At 58.9% G+C, this 17504-nt stretch overlaps 1 protein-coding gene across 1 annotated transcript; it reads left to right on the top strand.

Annotated features, from left to right (window-relative positions):
* Positions 1018 to 17067, top strand: DRC3 (dynein regulatory complex subunit 3). Its single transcript, XM_005693622.3, has 12 exons — positions 1018 to 1174; positions 1945 to 2061; positions 3513 to 3679; positions 6592 to 6738; positions 8173 to 8292; positions 8818 to 8930; positions 10005 to 10179; positions 12268 to 12399; positions 14489 to 14559; positions 15706 to 15829; positions 16679 to 16810; positions 16915 to 17067. Exons 1-12 carry the CDS (start codon positions 1018 to 1020, stop codon positions 17026 to 17028), a joined length of 1569 nt encoding a protein of 522 aa, XP_005693679.1. The 3' UTR covers positions 17029 to 17067.

Raw genomic sequence — 17504 nt, 5'->3', positions numbered from 1 at the left:
GGGTCCAGCCCTTCTGGGTGTGCTAGGACAGCTGGTAATGATGGACTGCGGTCAAACTGCCCAGGACCGAGGCTCTGTCCAACCAAGAACAGCAGTGTAGGTTCGTCTGTGACCCACCCCGCTGTGCCTCAGCCAAATCCCTTTGGACCAGTAGCAGCAGATACCTCCTGGGTTAGTTTAGGGAAATGAGGATTTAACTGGTGAACTCAGTGCCCTGTCTAGGGGCCTGGGGTCAGAGGTCCAGGGGCCTGAGGTTGGAGCAGGAGGAGCCAGGAAGCCAGCGAGGGGAAGGCAGCCTCTGTCTGTCCTTTTGTCTTTTTTCCTGGATCAAGTTCCCATCTTGCTTCTGTCTGTCCGTCTTCCGCAGGTCCTGTTACTCTCTCACTCACCATGTCCCTGACCAGCCCTTAGCTCCCAGTGCCTTCCCAGCTCAAGTAGCCAGCACTGACGGGTGCTTTGTCCTGAGGCTGCAGTTCACGTCTCTCTGGGGAGGGTCACAAACAGCCAGCTTGAGTCCGTGGCTACCAGTGGCTACACCCTGGGCACCTGTGGTTGAGGGTGCTTACAGATATGGCCACCTTCAGAGGGTGAGGTTCTCAGGGAAGGGGGGCCAGGCCTGGCGGGCCTGGCTGGGGCCACCAAGGACTGTGATCAGTGGTGGGTGCCGAGAAACCCAACAAGGGTGGGCACAGAAAGCCAGAGGCCCAAGATGGTGATCGATGGCTTTGCAGGCAGCTGAGCTCCAGAGGCTAAAGGGACCAGTATGGATATCGGGGTCACGGTTAGGGTCACAGCCTGGTTGTGGAGACAAGGGGTGCACCATTGTTGGTGGCACCAGGCCAGCGGGGGTCTGGGGAGGCCCAGGTTTAGTGGCCAAGAGTGGGAGGGGCCTGCCTTCAGAGCGTCATGGCTGCCACGCTCCCCCACGATGCAGTGACAGGATACTGGCCAGGCCCCGCCCTCAAAGGGAGGCAGGAGAGGCGGCCTCAGCCAGGGTGTTGGTGTTTTCCAGGAAGGATGAACCGGCTGTATGACATGGAGCCCAGAGTGATGGACGATGAGATGCTCAAGTTGGCCGTGGGGGAGCAGGGCCCACGGGAGGAGGCCGGGCAGCTGGCCAAGCAGGAGGGCATTCTCTTCAAGGACGTCCTGTCCCTGCAGTTGGACTTCCAGAGTACGTGTCCCGGGCGGGGCCGGGCAGGGTGGGCGCAGGCAGCCCCCAGTTCCACGCACGGTCCACAGTCTATGGTCCTTGGTCGCATTCGGGCCACCTGGGTTGAAAGGCACAAGACCAGCATGCGTGGTTTTTAGACTTGGTATCAGCTGAGGGTGGCACTCTTGGTGGCTGTGACAGAGGGTCTGCCTGCCTCAGGAGCAAGGGGGCAGTCAGCCGCATGACAGGGAGCTGGTCTTCAGAGGACTCGGGATCAGTAATGCGAGGAGCCCGCCTCTGTGTGGGCAGTTCTTCCCCTCATAGTATATGGACATTCGGGGGCCATTTCTCTGCCTCTTATGGGCCCCCATCTTTGGGCAGACACACAGCATGCAATTCTAGGTAGAGACATGCAGGGTCCTTGTGGCCAGAGCACCCCACAAAATGCTCAACTGGCCATCCCTGTAGCCTTGATTCCCTTTGTCACCCCGGGGGGCCCTGCTGCACCCTCTGACTGAGCCCAGGCATTTCAAGGGGGAGCCATGTGAGTCCCTGCCCTGGAGGGCCCACCTACCTTCACCTTGCAGTGTAGCCCGTGGTAGTCCCGGCACCAGCACTAACAGGGACTCTGAGTTCCGCGGAGCTGGGCGCACACCTCCAGGGTCCCCAGCACTCCAGGGAAGGAAACAGGGCTTCTGGGGCCCCTCCCACAGTCAGCATCCATCATGCAGCTCCCATGACACTGGTACTAAACCCTGACACCCACCTGGGTGCACCCTCCATTGTTTCAGACATCCTCCGCATCGACAACCTCTGGCAGTTTGAGAGCCTTCAGAAGCTGCAGCTGGACAACAACATCATTGAGAAGATCGAGGGCCTGGAGAACCTCACTCACCTGGTCTGGCTGGGTAGGGCCCCGCGCGGCCCCGCTTCCCTGCTGGCTCCCTCCAGCAGGTGCTCCATCTGCTGGAAGCAGGAAAGCCTCTGTCTAGTGATGGTCACCCAGGGATGCAGCCAGAGCTGGGAGGAGCTGGGCCCTGGGATGCAGGGGTGTGGGGTGAGGAGAGGGTGTTTGATGGTTCAGTGCACCCACAGCACTCCCTGAACCCATAGCCGCCCCCTACCTGCACCCATAGCCCCCTGCCTGCACCCATGGCCCCCTACCTACAACCACTGCCCCCCCCCGTACCCACGGCCACCCTGTACCCACTGCCCCTCTGTACCCATATCCCCCTATTGCACCCATGGCCCACCCCCGCCTGTACCCACGGCCCCCTGCCTGCACCCATGGCTCCTGCTTGTACCCACAGTGCCCCCTGCACCCACAGCCCTGCCCTGCACCCACAGCACCCCCCTCGCCTGTACCCACGGCCCCCTCCTGTACCCACAGCCCGCCCTGTACCCACAGCCCACCCTGTACCCACAGCCCAACCCCCCTCCACATGCATAGGCCCTGCTGGTGGCCAGTCAGCTGTCGCAGTGCTGAGGGTAAGCTGGGGCCGGCTAGTCCTGCTGCCCACGTCTTGTCCCAACTCTACACTCAGGGATGCCCTGTTGGTAGCCTGACATTGGCAGTAGGAGTATTTACACCACAGCAATCTGCAGCTGCTCAAATCCTAGCTGCCTCCCCCCAACCCCTTTGTTGAACATCTACCAGCTCAGTCTGCAAAGAACAGAGCCTGGCAGGAAAGGAAGTGGGGGAACCCAGTCAGGCCCCGCTCTGCAGAACTGCTAACGAATTCTGGATATGTGAGCTCAGCTCCCGCACCTCACTTTCCTTATGTGTTGTTGACCTTGGGCACCTGGCACCCTTGAATCTCGGCTCCCTCATCCCTAAGACATGGCGATGACAGCTCTGCTTGTGAGGGTGAAACAAGGGAAAGGCACGGGACGGTCCTGGCGTAGGGAAAGTGTCCCAGGACAGCCTCCTCTGAGGGGCCGGGGAGGCTAAATGACTTCTGGAGCCCCTTAAACATCAGGGCTTTAGCTGAAAGCTCATGAAAAGTTCCCACTTTGGGTCTTGGGGCCATCCGTGTTCCAGGACAATGTTGCAGCCCCGATCCCCTCAAACCCAATCCTGCAGTGGGAAAAAGCAGTTTGATTCCCAAAGATAAGAAACCTGGAGTAGAGGGGGTCCTCAGGTCAGCTGGGGTTGGGCCTGGAGTGTGGGGCAGCCTGGCCTCAAGGGTGTCCCCCTCCCCAAGATGTGCTGACCCCACCCCCCAGTGAGTTTCCATCCTGTATCTCCGGTCGCACAGATGGGAGCCTTTGCCCACCTCTGCTACCGGGAAGGAGACAGTAGAACCGAGGTGGGGGTTCAGCTCCAGGACGGTGCCCCTAAGCCAGGCCTGTCCTCCAGACCTGTCTTTCAACAACATCGAGGCCATCGAGGGGCTGGACACGCTGGTCAACCTAGAGGACCTGAGCCTGTTCAACAACCGCATCAGCAAGATTGACTCGCTGGACGCGCTGGTCAAGCTGCAGGTGTTGTCGCTGGGCAACAACCATATCGGGAACTTGATGAACGTGAGTGTGGGCACCAGCAGGGGCCAGGGGGACCATGGGGGTAGCTCCCCGCCACCCCCCACCCCATCCTAGAAAAGCCGGAAATCCGGATTCAAGGACATTTAGATACCAGCTTAGCCCGTGGGGGCCTGCATGTGGGTGCGTCTGTGCCCCACCCCCACCACTCAGCAGACATTGCTGAGGGGGGCCCTCTTGCCTGTGGGGCGTATGGCCTGTGCCCAGTGGGGACAGAGACCAACAGCAGCCCCAGGTCACTGGCAGGGTGGGCAGAGGGTACAGGGCAGTGCCCCAGGCAGAGCAGCTAGAGCAACGGACTGGTGAGGGGTGAGGCCCTGGGCCAGGAACTCAGCATCCAGGGCACAGTGCCCATCTGTTCCTGAGGACAAATAGCAGTCCACCCCACAGGCCGTCGTGAGGGTCAAGTCTGTCCATGTAGAGCAGCTGCGGCAGGACAGGGTGCAGAAGGGCTATGGAGGAAATGGTGCTTATTCAGGAATTTTCAGTTAAGGGTAAACCCCAAATAGCCCCAAATCATGCCTGTGGGAAACTTTCTGAGTGTTTAGAGCTGCTGCTGCATGGGTAGGTCCAGCACCTGGGAGCCTGTATGTGAGTGGACTGCCTCTGACTTGTCATCCTCAGACACTAGCCCTGGCCCTGAGCAGATCCAGGCCTGGGCAGGGAGGGGAAACCGACTCAGGCCATGCCCCACCCTGCTGTGAACACCCACTTCCCTCCCTGGCCTGGGCTGTTCTTTTGTCCCCATTTCCCCAGGGCGTGCTGGGTGCCAGGCACGCACCCCCCACCCCATGAAGACAGGAGAAGCAGGTGCAGCTGGTCCCCAGAGAGACAGGCAGGGGGCGCTGGCTTCATGGCCGACAAGCCCAGAGCATCTCTGGTTTCAGTCCTTACCTGCCCTGAGTTTCTTACATCTCATTATAGACTTTCCTGTTATATATTTATTAGGCTTGTTTTCATTTTGTTCATTGAATTAAAAGCAAGTGGCTGACTCAGCAGAACTCAGGGCACGCAGAGCAGAGCCCCTCGCCCTTGACCTCTGCCCCTGTGTCCCCTGCCAGAGGCCACAACTGCTCCTAAATCGCACATGTATCTTTCCGGGCATCTTACTGTCTAAATGTTTCACACGATTGTCACACCTGTCTGGCTACTCTCCAGAGCCTGTCTTGGGTCGTCGCCGCCCCCCCACCCCCCGCAAGTCATCGATGCCCTCTACACACCACAGGACATTCCATTGCCTAGATCCTGCAGGATGGAGTTCTCCAGCCCCCATGGGTGGACACTGAGGTGTCCTCCGACCTCATGCCGTCATACACAGGCTGTTGGGGATGTCTTTGATAGGGGCTGACTGTGCACCTGGATGAGCCCCTGTGGGAGATGAATTCCTCCAGGTGGAGTTGCTGGGTCCGAGGGCATTTTCTCATTGTGATGGGTCTTGCTGCGTGGCCATCTACAGAAGTGGAACCACCTACAGACCCAGCAGCAATGACAAGAAGTCCTGTCCCTCTAACCACCCACAGCACACTTTGCTCCCAGACCTTTCTTGCTTTGATGATCCCAAAGACAAAAACTGGAATCCCACTGGGAGAGCTCTTAAAATGAAATCAGGTCCTGACCCCCCGCCCCACCCCACATACCCTGAAAACTCCAACAGCTCCCATTTCCCTAAGACAGCTTTCAAACTCCTGACCGCCGCCCACCAGGTCTTAGATGAATCAGGGCTGGCCTTGTTCTCAGTATCTTCTCAGACCTCCTGGCCCCTCCCTGCTTCCTGGCACTGGTCATGCCGTTTCCCATGGCGTGGCCTTCATTTGTGCTGGCTTTGCTCCTGGGGGTACACTTGCCACTGCTCTTCCTGCTGCTTCCTCAGAGTTCAGAGGCTCAAATCCTAACGGAACCCCACCCCTATCATTGTCCCTAAGGCTCCCTCCCTACCTACCCCCTTGAGTTCTTCGAGCGCTTATGACCAACAGCAATGTCTCTGACTTTTAAAAAGCATTTATTTTTGGCTGTTCTGGGTCTTTACTGCTTTCCTCAGGCTTCCTCCAGTTGCGCAGATGGAGGAGGCGGGCCCGCTCTCCAGATGCGGCGTGCTGGCTTACTGTTGTGGCTTCTTTTGTTGCAGAGCACGGGATCTAGGCATGTGGGCCCAGTGACCTTGGTGCACGGGGGCTCCGCTGCTTGGTGGGATCTTCTGGGGCCAGGGATGGAACCTGTGTCCCCTGCATCGACAGGCGGATTCTTATCTGCGGTGCCCCTAGGGAAGTCCCTCTGCTGACTTTTGAAGCATTCCTGTCCCCTGCCCTTAGAGTGTCAGCTCCTGCTCTGAGGGCTCAGTTCCCACTGTGTCCCCAGGCTGGCAGATGCTCAGTGATGTTTGCTGAACGAATAAACAACTGACAAGGGAATTCCTTCAGGAAGGAAGAGAAGCAGGTTTCTCTTCTGTCTTTCGCACAGGGGAGGAGATGCAACAAATGAGGGGCTGGTGGTCTTGCTGAATGTCCCTCGTTACTAACAACAGGAAAAGTAAATGGTTGTTAGTGGTGGTCCCACCAGCTGCCGCCCAGTAGATCCAGGTTTTGCTGAATTTCAGGGCACAGGGCCTTTCAGAGCACTGACGGGTGGAAAGGGTGCCTGTGCTGAGAGTGGAGGGTGGAGGGACAGTGGGCGCTTGGGGAGCAGGTGCCAGCCCTCTTCTTGGCGCTCCTCGTGGCGTTGGGTCCTCTCAACACCTGCGTGTGACACCCCTGCGGCCCCTTCACAGATGGGGAGACTGGGTCCCCAGTGAGCGTGGGACCCCATCCACTGGCCCTGGCAAAGACCACGGCTCCTCATCCTTGTGGCTTCCCGATGTGGGCAGAGGGCAGAGAAAGGACACAGGCCCGCCTTCCCCTCAGGTCATCTACCTGCGGCGGTTCAAGGCCCTGCGCACGCTCAGCCTGTCCGGGAACCCGGTGGCCGAGGACGAGGACTACAAGATGTTCATCTGCGCCTACCTCCCCGACCTCGTGTACCTGGACTTCCGGCGCCTCGACGACCACATGGTAGTGTCTCCCTTCAACATGGGCTCTGCGGGTCAGCGTCCAGGCCCTGGGCATCTGGGGAGGGCCACGTCCACGGGTGGAGAGGAAAGCAGCCCCTCCTGGAGGCTCCTGACCCTAACGGCCCCTGTCACTGTGGTGCACGTTCTTGGCTGGGCCCTGTCCTGGGCCTCCTCCCACCTCCTTGCTGCCGTCCTGCTCTGTCTGCTTCTCTGTGAACAAGTCTGGGAGACTGAGTGAGAGTTGGCCCTCAGTGGGCTCAGCAGCTCAGGGAAGAGTCAGGACTCACCCCCACAACAGGCAACCCCAGGAGTGACACTGACAGGTCATGGTAGCACCCCAAAGTGCCAACCTCGCTGACCCCAGAGGGATGCCCCCAGGACCCCATGGCCAAGGTGGCCAGCGGAGAGCTGGGCTCAACTGCAGCAGAGCCAGGGTCTCTGGCCTGAGGGAGCCTCACCCCAGGAGGAAGGCCCTGCCCCTGTCCACTGCCTGGCCAGGCCACCCCCGCCTCTGTCCTACACCCCTGCCTCTGTCCTACACCCCTGCTGGGAGCTTTTTACCCTTTACCCTGTGACCAGTTTGTGGGTGCTTTGCCCCCGGGGAAAAAACCCCACCCGACAGGGAAGGCCTCTGGCAGCAGGACGGGATGAAAGCAGGGTATGAGGAGGTGGGGGACTTGCCACCCGCCAGTCAGAAGCTGCTGCCTTTCCTGGGAGGAAGGAGCCTGTGTCTGGGGTGGAGGGAGGCCCTAAGGTGACGTGGGGGCACCGGGAGAGCTGGCTGGTCCCCAGGTCTCCATGCTGACCCTGCTGGCCTGGCTGCTGCACCACCTTCCAAGTGTGGAGCCCTCTGCTCGCAGGAACCTTTCTGGGGGTGTCCACAGAGACCAGTGGGGATCCACAAAGATCCAGGGGGTCCACAGAGACTGGGGGTCCACAGATACCAAGGGGGTCAGAGAGTTGCCCCTCCTTCCCCAACCATGCCCTTCTCTTGTCCAGAAACAGGACAGGACTGTGAAATTTTGAATTTCAAGACTCTCAAGTCTTATTTTTTGCATTTAGGCAATACTTTGAAGGGCAACGGGGGCTCAAATGCTGAGAATAAGCCAAGAGCGTTGTGCCCAGGCCTGTGGCTCGCACCCCCCACTGCAGCTCTTCCTTGTGCACCCCTTAAAGAGGGCCAGAGCCCAGCCAGGGAAGGTGTGGGAACCAGCGGGACTGCGAGGGGGCCTCCACCCCAGGGACGGCCCACATCCTCACTCAGCCTGCCCTTGAGGCTCCCACGCTGATTTACCCGAGGCTCAGAATACTTGGGAAGGGTGGGGGAGGGAAGACAAGCCACTCCTGTCCAGGCCCTGCCCATGCTGGGGAGGCCAGCGTCTGTGAGGGACCCCTGGTCCCAGAGTAACGATGCCCCTTCCTGCTTCTCCGACAGAAAGAGCTGGCGGAGATGAAGCACCAGTACAGCATCGATGAGCTGAAGCACCGGGAGAACCTGGTGCAGGCACGGCTAGAAGACGAGCAGGCCCGGCGGGAGGAGCTGGAGGAGCACAAGGTTCAGGGCTGCCCGCGGGAGACCGCTGCCCCACCCACCATGCCCGCCCAGTCCCGCACCAGTCTCAGGCTGGTTTGTGAAGGTCGGCAGAGCCCAGGCCTCAGAAACCTGTCATTTGATTGAGAACAGCTGGTACCCAGGGTCTCTGGGCCGCTGGAGCCTCAGTCAGGACAGTCATGCTGACCTGTCACCCCCACCCCCGACTCTGTCCCACAGCCCCCAGCCCCGCTCTGGCCCCAGGGCCAGGGACTCTGTGCCCAGCCATTTTTCAGAGCAGTCCCTGGTCCTTAGGCCTGGTCCTGAGTCCCTGGTCTCAGTTCCCCGGGAATGCTCATTTCTCCCAGGGTGCCCCCACTCAACAGGACCAAGCTGAGGGCACCCTTCAGTTTTCTGCCTCTGTAGCTCTGGCCTCACCCAGCCCATCGCCTGCCCATCCCTGCCTGCCTTCCCAGGGGCTGGGCAAGCATGGCCCCAGTGCCCAGCACAGGGTCCTGCCCAGTGAGCCCACTGTGTCTCTGACCACAGGCAGCCTTCGTGGAGCAGCTAAACGGCACCTTCCTGTTCGACAGCATGTACACTGAGGACGTAGAGGGCAGCAAGCTCTCCCACCTGCCTGGCGTGGGCGAGCTCCTGGAGGCATATCCTTCCGGGTCATGGCCACCCCACAGGGCCTGGGCATGGGAGCCCAGGGGGAGTCCCCTTCCCCTCTGGGCCCCAGGACGGTGCACCCAGGGCAGCAAGGAACACATGGGGTGTTCCTCAGCACAGGGGAGGAACACATGGGGTGTCTGGTTAGCAGGGCCCAGGTTGCTGGGGATGCAGCCTAGCTGTTCACAGGTTCCTGCTGTGTGCTTTGCACTCAGTGTTTAAAACTGTGTCACCACCCACGGGGTCTCAGACCCCGGCTTGCATTTGGAGAGGTCGAGCTTGCAGAGGGAGACGTGTTGCACGGTTAGGGGCTACGGCCTGGGCCTGATCCCTTCCCCTAGAGGATGTGACTGATGGGCACTTGTCACCATAGTCACTTACCCAGGACCCTCCCTGAATTCTCAGGCTGAGGGTGGAGACACCCGATCATCACCTTATACTCCCCAGGCAGCCCACCCCCAGGCCGCCTACCCCCAGGCAGTCCAGCCCCCAGGCACCCAGGCAGCCCACCCCCAGGCCGCCTACCCCCAGGCAGTCCAGCCCCAGGCAGTCCAGCCCCAAGCAGTCTACCCCCAGGCAGTCCAGCCCCCAGGCACCCAGGCAGCCCACCCCCAGGCCGCCTACCCCCAGGCAGTCCAGCCCCCAGGCAGTCCAGCCCCAAGCAGTCTAGCCCCAGGCAGCCCACCCCCCAGGCAGCCCACCCCCCGGGCAGTCCACCCCCAGGCAGTCTAGCCCCAGGCAGTCCACCCCCCAGACAGTCCAGCCCCAGGCAGTCCAGCCCCAGGTAGCCCACCCCCAGGCAGCCCACCCCCAGGCAGCGCAGCCCACCCCCCAGGCAGTCCACCCCCAGGCAGTCTAGCCCCAGGCAGTCCACCCCCCAGGCAGTCCAGCCCCAGGCAGCCCACCCCCAGGCCGCCTACCCCCAGACAGTCCAGCCCCAGGTAGCCCACCCCCAGGCAGCCCACCCCCAGGCAGCCCACCCCAGGCAGCCCACCCCCCAGACAGTCCACCCCCAGGCAGTCCACCCTCCAGGGCAGCTGCAGGCTTCCTTAACAGTCGTTCACCTACAAGGATAAGTTTGTCATCATCTGTCTGAACATCTTTGAGTACGGCTTGAAGCAGCAGGAGAAGCGAAAGGCAGAGCTAGACAACTTCATGGAGTGTGTGCAGGAGGCCATCCAGGAAAACCAGGAGCAGGGCAAGCTCAAGATTGCCAAGTTTGAGGAGAAGCATTTGGTGGTGGGTCCCGTCCCCATCTCCCGCTGCAGGTGCCCACCTGCCAGAGGCCCAGCCCCTCCCCTCTGACGACCCAAGCCCCTCAATCATTGTCCCTGTTCACCAGTTCACCAACTCAGGCTGCCCCACCCACTCTGGCTCCTCCACTATCCCAGGCTCATGGTGGGGTCGCCACAACTTTTTGCCTTGGTGGTGCCATTACCCCGGTGGTCACAACAAAGAGGGTGACCACTGCACGTGAGTGCCAGCCTGGGAAGCCACCCCCAGCCAGGCCCCCTCCTCTCCTAGGGGTCAGCGCTGCTCCGGGCACCTCTCCTGGGGCTGCATACAGCAGGGTGAGCCGCAGGCTGTGCAGAGGGGCCGCACTGCAAGCAGGGCCGTGTATACTCGGCAGAGCGGTTTCAGTTAACCTTGCTTTTGCAGACAGGATTACTGACCTGCTCCAAAGCTATGGACTTTCCTTTCGTCCAGAAACCACTGGCACAGCAAGCCCGTGAGTGCACACGGCATCCAGGTTAGAGGAGCGAGAAGCTGGTTGAGGACTTAGTTTAAAGAGGAGGAACCCCCCGACCCCCACCGGTGACATGGGTCAGGCTGACAGGGCTCCCAGGGTTCCCATTAACGAGAGCCACCTTCAGCCAGAGCTTCAGACCTCAGCGCAGGAGCTTGTTTGTTCACACATGTGTTGCGTGTGGCCTGAAGAAGGTTTTAAACTGTTTGAGCATTCTTCTGACATTGAAAACGGGAGGATTTCACAGAACTGTGGTTGCCAACGTCCCTGGCAGCAGCTGCCCCTGGGCCAGCCGAGTCTCCCAGTCCCCGTCCCCATCACGTTGGTCCCTGTAGCCACTGGGCTTGGGGTGTCTGGATGTCCTCCAGCAGGTGCTCCTGGAGCCCCAGGCAGACTGGTTGACCTAGCTCTCAGGTCTGGGGTGTGTCTTCGGGGAGAGCTGATGCCCCCCCACCATGGTGATGCTCAAATGTTGCCTCAGACTAGGCAGCTGACCCAAGCCTTCTCTTCCGGGGTTCTTATAATATGCCCTCACCCATTTGGTTTTTGATCTCTGTGTTTCTGTCTCTTTTTTTTGTTTGTTTTGTTTAAAGATTACTTTGTAGCAACTCTTTATAGATTGGGAAATTAGCCCCATGTCAGTGAAATGAGTTGCAAATATTTTCCTGTTTCCTATTTGTCTTGGCATTATGTCTATGGCACTTCTGACATTCAGAATTTTTAAAAAATTAATGTAGTAGAAATTATCAATCTTTTCTTCCAGTCACACCTAGGAAGGATTTCTCCACTCTGAGATTATTTATTAAAGGCCCCCCTTTCTTTCTTGAGGTACTTTTATGGCTTTATTTCTTACATGTTAATCTTCCCTCTGTCGGGATTTGCTTTCACATCAGGCTTGAGCTAGGGAAGAAGCCTGACCTTCCTCCAGATGGGGTGGCCATGACCACAAGCACCCTTCACCCCCAGTCTTGCTGGGTTACTTGCTGGTCTCTGACATTGCATCCAGCAGCCGAACCCCCAGGCCCTTCATTAGTGAACGGCTGGTACTGGGTGCGGCTCTGACTACCCATGCTGTCCAGTCCACTAGCACTTCTCTTCACAGATGGACCTGTGTCTGCTTACCGCTGGCAGCTACATGCTCACGGGGCACTGTGGGGGTCCAACCTTGTGTTATAACCCTCTTCACTGCCCCGCTGGTCCTGGACCCCTCCCTGATCAGAGCCCCACTGAGCCAAGACCTCAGAGATGCCACCCCATCCCCTGGTTTTGTGATGCTCAGGCTCTCTGCCCTTGCACCCAAGGAGATGGGAGTCATTTGAGGTCACACAGTGACCCAACCTGGTCCTGATTCAGGTCCAGGTGACTCTGAAGCCATTGTCCCCTCCACCTCCAATAACTCCCCAGCTGGTGGAGCCTCTGCTCTGACCACCTCCATCCTGCATGGAGGGGGCAGGGCTGACACTTGAGTGTGGGCCGACCCCAGAATCCAGGTTCCGACCCACAAAACCAAACCACTGCCTGTCATTTCAGGAATTACATTTCCTCATAGATTTCTGCCTAAAGCACAGTTTTGTCTGCAGAGTTTAAACGCGATCCGAGAGGAGAGTGAACTGAGTAACATCGAGGCAAAGATAGTGCAGTATAGCGAGGACATCACAGAGCTGTTCAACGTGCTTATGACGCTGGAGATGCAGCTGATGGAGCAGCTGGAGGTGAGGCGGGCCTGGGTGCAGCTCCAATGCAGGAATCGGATGAGGGGCCTGGCGTGGCTGTGAGCATGAGCCACAGCTGCAGTGAAGGAACCCACCAAGGCCACACCTGGGGGCCAGAACCCTCCGGTGCGAATCGGCGGCCCACATGAGAGCTTTCTGTGCCTCCAGCACTTTGCAGTCACTGAGATGCCCAGTGGTCCTTGTGCAGCACCAGAATTGAGCTCGTCTCTCTGGAGTGAGCGCCCGACCCAGGAAGAGCCCGGAGCCCTGGCAGGGAGAGTCTATGCTTAGATCCACGGAGCTGTCAAAAAACAAAGTGGGCCCCCACTTTCCACCCACCCCACACTCAATCTGGAGTTGTGGGATGGAGCCAAGGCTGCTGGCACTGCCACTTGTAGCTACCGTATCTCAGGGCAGAGCAAGGAGCCTAACAGCGCTGCTGCCTGATCTGGGGCAGCCAGACCGACCTGTGCATTCAGCAGGCAGCCAGCAGCCAAGGCTGGGCCCTGAGCACAGTGATGAACAGAACAGGCTGGGCAGAGACAGTGACCCACAGACTGGGAGAGGTTCCTGCTGTGTCTCTGAGAAGAGCTTGCTCCCCACGGGGGCTCTGGCACCGCTGAAAACGGCCCACCGGCGTCAGGGCTCAGGCAGTAGCTCCCAACCTTCCCAAGCAGGGAGCCCCCTTTCTATCACCCACCCCAGTCCTCCAGAACTTGTGCTTGTCTTACTAATGGCCAAAAAGCTATCAAGTAGAGCCCTTGCTTTTCAGTGTTGTTGTTCAGTTGCTAAGTTGTGTCCAAATCTTTGCAACCCCAGACTGCAGCCTGCCAGGCTCCTCTTTCCTCCACTATCTCCCGGAGCTTGCTCAAACTCATGTGCACTGAGTCAGTGATGCCATCCAACCATCTCATCCTCTTCTTGCCCACTTTTCCTCCTGACCTCAATCTGTCCCAGCAAAAAGGTCTTTTCCAAAGAGTCGGCTCTTCACATCAGGTGGCCAAAGATTCAGCTTCAGCATCAGTCCTTCCTAAGAATATTCAGGGTTGGTTTCCTTTAGGTCTCATCAATGACTCTATTTTCATTTATTACAAGTGTTAACACACGTTTGAAAGATGTATATTTAGCTCGGCTTCCGCAGTCCTCAGACTCAACCTGCACTCCCTGTGCTCTCAGCCCACCCTGCGGCCCCTGGAGTCTAGGGCAGGTCAGGGGCGTGACCACCCTGCGACTCAGGGGCAGCAGCCCTCCCCGTGGCACCTGGGTGAGGCTGGATGCCTTGACGAGCACTGGATGCAGCTGTGCAGGGCCACCCTCACAGAGAAAGGTGGGAGCCTTGAAAGCAAGAGGCCTGGGGAGCAGCCGGCACTCCCAAGGGTCTCCTCTTGCCAGGTGCCTCCCAAAGCATTTTGTGTAAAGAAGTCCATTCCTGCTTCACCACAACCTATGTGGAAGAAATCCATTTCACAGAAGAGGAAGCTGAGGCCAAGGAAGTTAATGACTTCCCCTGAGTTGCAGACAGTGGTGGAGCTGGCAGGCAGCCTAGCTCCTAGCAACTTCTTCCTTTTGTTTCTGTGGAGGTGATGGAGGCAGGGGGCTTCCCTGATGGCTCAGACAGTAAAGAATTTGCCTACAATGCAGGAAACTCAGGTTTGATCCCTGGGTGGGGAAGATTTCCCTGGAGAAGGAAATGACAACCCATTCTAGTATTCTTGCCTGGAGAATTTCATGAACAGAGGGGCCTGATGGCCTACAGTCCACAGGGCCAGATGCCACTGGGAAGCCCCAGAAAGGGCAGAGCTCTGTGTGTGCATACTTGCGGGGGGTTGGGGGGGTGAGCAGAGAGACAGCACAGGCTAAGGCCTGGAGAAGGCACCCACTAAAGCCCTGAGGTTGAGGGGTAAGCAAGAGAACAGGCTGGAGGGTGACAGCTGAGAGAAGGTGGTCACCACCCCCTGTGAGGCCAGGTGGTTGGTCTTCACCCTCAAGGTCTTGGGTCACCACCCGGTAAGCAGTAAGCAGCACTGTGGCTCTGGCGTGAAGTCAGTGGAGTTCACGTCTAAACACACATGTTCTTTATCATTTTCAGGAGACTATAAACATGTTTGAAAGGAACATTATCGACCTGGTGGGACTCTTTGTGGAGAACGTCCAGAGCCTATATCCTTTCCTTGAGGACCCTCCGGGGAGGCACTGTGGGCCAGGGGCTCCTGCCCACAACATGGTGCCCGCCACCAGACCCATGGGGAGGTGCCCACATTCTAAACCAAAGACACAGAGGGTAGAGCTTCTGCACTGCTTACAAAAGATGAAAATAAGTGGGGTCTCTTCCAGGTGGCTCCCTGTGGGTTCCCATGCCTGCTCCCTCCCACTGCCACCAGAGCCCGAGACACACTGGCAAAGAGTAAAAATCCAGCGCTTTATAATCAGACTTCACATTTTACCAGAACTGCCTATGCCCCTTTTGACTTACAGGAAGATCTGTTATCTCCACCAAGGTGAGATTAAACAGGACCCTGTTTAATGGGCATCTCCACCTTTGAAACTGGGGTTGTAAGACCTCCCATTCTCACCAAGGAAGGAAGCCCACCTTCAAGAGGTGGAGGTTTGCCAACTCTCTGGAGCGTTTAAGGAATGTTTCCTGACCCCCAGCACAAAGGCGCCTTGTTAGAGCAGAAGTCCAGATAGCGGGTTGCTCCACAGGCTGCCGCCTGCAGCACGAGTGACCTCACCTGGAGACCACACCCCAGAATCCTCCCCCGGACCAGCCCATGCTGCAGGTGCTGGGCCCAGGGGTAGGCAACCTCTATGCTGATGCCACTGACAAGTCATCCGTAAGCAGATCAGCGTCAGGTTAGGGGCTGACATGTGGGGCATGCCCAGCCTTTTGTCACCTGAACTCAGGGCCCTGAAGTTCACCCCTGTCCTCCTGGGCCCAATCCTGCTGTCAGAGCGATGGCAGCAGCCGAGCGGAGGTCGGGACTCTCCCTGAGGGAGAGTCCACTAAGTGAGGATCAGAGGGTGAGCCAGAGGGATCAGCTGGAGAGGTGGGGAGGACGTTTCCGGCTCAGGGGGCAGCAGAGGATGGGGAGAAGTGATTCCGAGAGGAGGCCTTCAGGATACAACGGAGAGTGAGAGCTGCAAGCAGCAGGGACAAAGGGCTGTGGGGGAGGGGACCAGAAGGGACCCCAAGGGGTGTGGAGGGAGCCGGAGGACTCAGAGGGCCCGTAGGGGGACAAGCTGGGCCAGCGCAGGGGAGGGTGCCCCAGCCTGCTTGGCCCGGCCTTGGCTTAACTCTGGCTGCACGATGGCGCAGTGCCGGGACCTGGAGAACCACCACCACGAGAAGCTCCTGGAGATCGCTATCAACATCCTGGAGAAGATAGTCAAGGGCGAGATGGACGAGGACCTGCCAGACGACGTGCGCTCGGTGATTGCGGGGGGCGGGGCTGGAGTCCAGTGGGCGGGACCCCTTGTGGGCGGTGGCGTCATGGGGCCCGCCCCCCGGAAAGCTTGAACCCCTCTGGGAGCGTTAATTTCGCACCTGCGGAAGGGGAGATAGGCAGGTGACAGGCTAACAAGTAAAGCACCCAGAGCGGCCCCACTAAAGAGGAGCTCCTGACCACTATGTGGTTTCAACTGACAGGTTGGTTGAAACCTTTTGGGTTTGGGACAGCCTGCTTTCCCAAAGTGGGGGTTCTGGCACTTTGTAAGACGCAGTGACTACAAGGGAAGTTAAGATCTGAGATTCCCTCTAGCTACTGGAAGAGCACTGCGGAGGTCTATCTGCCCGCTCCGGGGACCTCCAGCCAGGCCTGGGGGGAGCACCGACCCACAGTGTCATCCACAGTGGGGAACCGGGTGGGAACATGACGGCAGGAGCCCCAGTAGGAGCTCAGGTCCACTGGGTTGACATGAGAGCGGCAGAGACCCATTGGCAGGCGTATGGCGCCTTCTGTCCTCAGAGCAGCCCCAAGACCCCCGGCTGGCCTCACATTTCCCACCTGATGGCAGGTTTCAGGCAGGTTGGACTTGAGAACCTTGGTGAAGTCACAGGGCTGGTCCTGTCTTTGGGGGAAGGGCACACTCCCCACGGGGACTGCTTTGCTGCCCGGGGGCCCTTGCCCCATCACTGGCACTGCTGGGCCAACAGCAAGGACGTGGGGACACAGAGCAGGCTCTGCCTCCGCCCCCAGGGACCTCAGCCCCTCTCCCCACCGGCTCAGCAGCTCTGCACTGAGGGTGGATCTAGGCCCCTCACCCACTCTTTCCTTCCCAGCTCTTCGTTGACAAAGACACGATAGTTAACGCAGTTGGGGCCTCGCATGACATCCACCTCCTGAAGATTGACAATCGCGAGGACGAGCTGGTGACCAGGGTCAACTCCTGGTGCACACACCTGCTGGACAAGGTGAGCAGATGTATGGCAAGGGCAGGTGGCAGGGGGTGGAGCCACACGTGGGTGGGGGTGGGGCAGACTCAGGCAGACAGTCTCAAGATCCACCTTGCCCTCAGATTCACAAGGATGAGATCATGAGGAACCGCAAACGTGTGAAGGAGATCAACCAGTACGTCGACCACGTGCAGAGCGAGTTGGACAGCCTGGAGTGTGGGGACCTCCTGGACTAGGGCTGACCCCCACTGGACAGGTAGAGAAATAAAACACTTCTGTCAGCTTTCTCCATCCTCTTTGTGTCTGCATCTCAGCAGCTGGTGACTGCTTAGAGTGACTCCTAGGCTCTTGGCTGCCCCTTCTTGTCCAGGGGAGGCCCTTCCTCAGGGGCCCAGCTGGCTTCCCAAGGTGGAGGCTGTGAGGACCCAAGGACCCTCCGGAGCTGAGAGCGCAGCTGGTGTTATCTGTGAGGTGGGGAGGTGACAAGCACCTCCTCCTAGCACACTCAGGGTGTGGGGACAGTGCTGGGGAGGGGAGGCGGGTGAGCAAGGCTGGGTGGCTCTGGAGCCTTTGTGCCCGAATCTTGCAGACTCCTCCCGCCCCCTCACTTGGGCCCAGGCATCCGAGACCCCTCTGTGCCAGGGCCCTGCAGTGGCTCCTTGAACAGGATGTGTGCGTGTCAGGTGACCTTGCCCAGGCTTTTAACCCAGGA

Source organism: Capra hircus, chromosome 19, assembly GCF_001704415.2.
Source record: "Capra hircus breed San Clemente chromosome 19, ASM170441v1, whole genome shotgun sequence".
Lineage (NCBI taxonomy): Eukaryota > Metazoa > Chordata > Mammalia > Artiodactyla > Bovidae > Capra > Capra hircus.
This window is presented reverse-complemented; position numbering and strand designations above follow the sequence as displayed.

Excerpts from the sequence above, each read along its gene's own strand:
- DRC3 (XM_005693622.3), top strand. The coding sequence starts at position 1,018 with ATGAACCGGCTGTATGACATGGAGCCCAGAGTGATGGACGATGAGATG. Across the intron at positions 3,680-6,591 it reads ATATCGGGAACTTGATGAAC|GTCATCTACCTGCGGCGGTT; the intron begins GTGAGTGTGGGC and ends CCTTCCCCTCAG. Across the intron at positions 8,931-10,004 it reads GTGGGCGAGCTCCTGGAGGC|CTACAAGGATAAGTTTGTCA; the intron begins ATATCCTTCCGG and ends ACAGTCGTTCAC.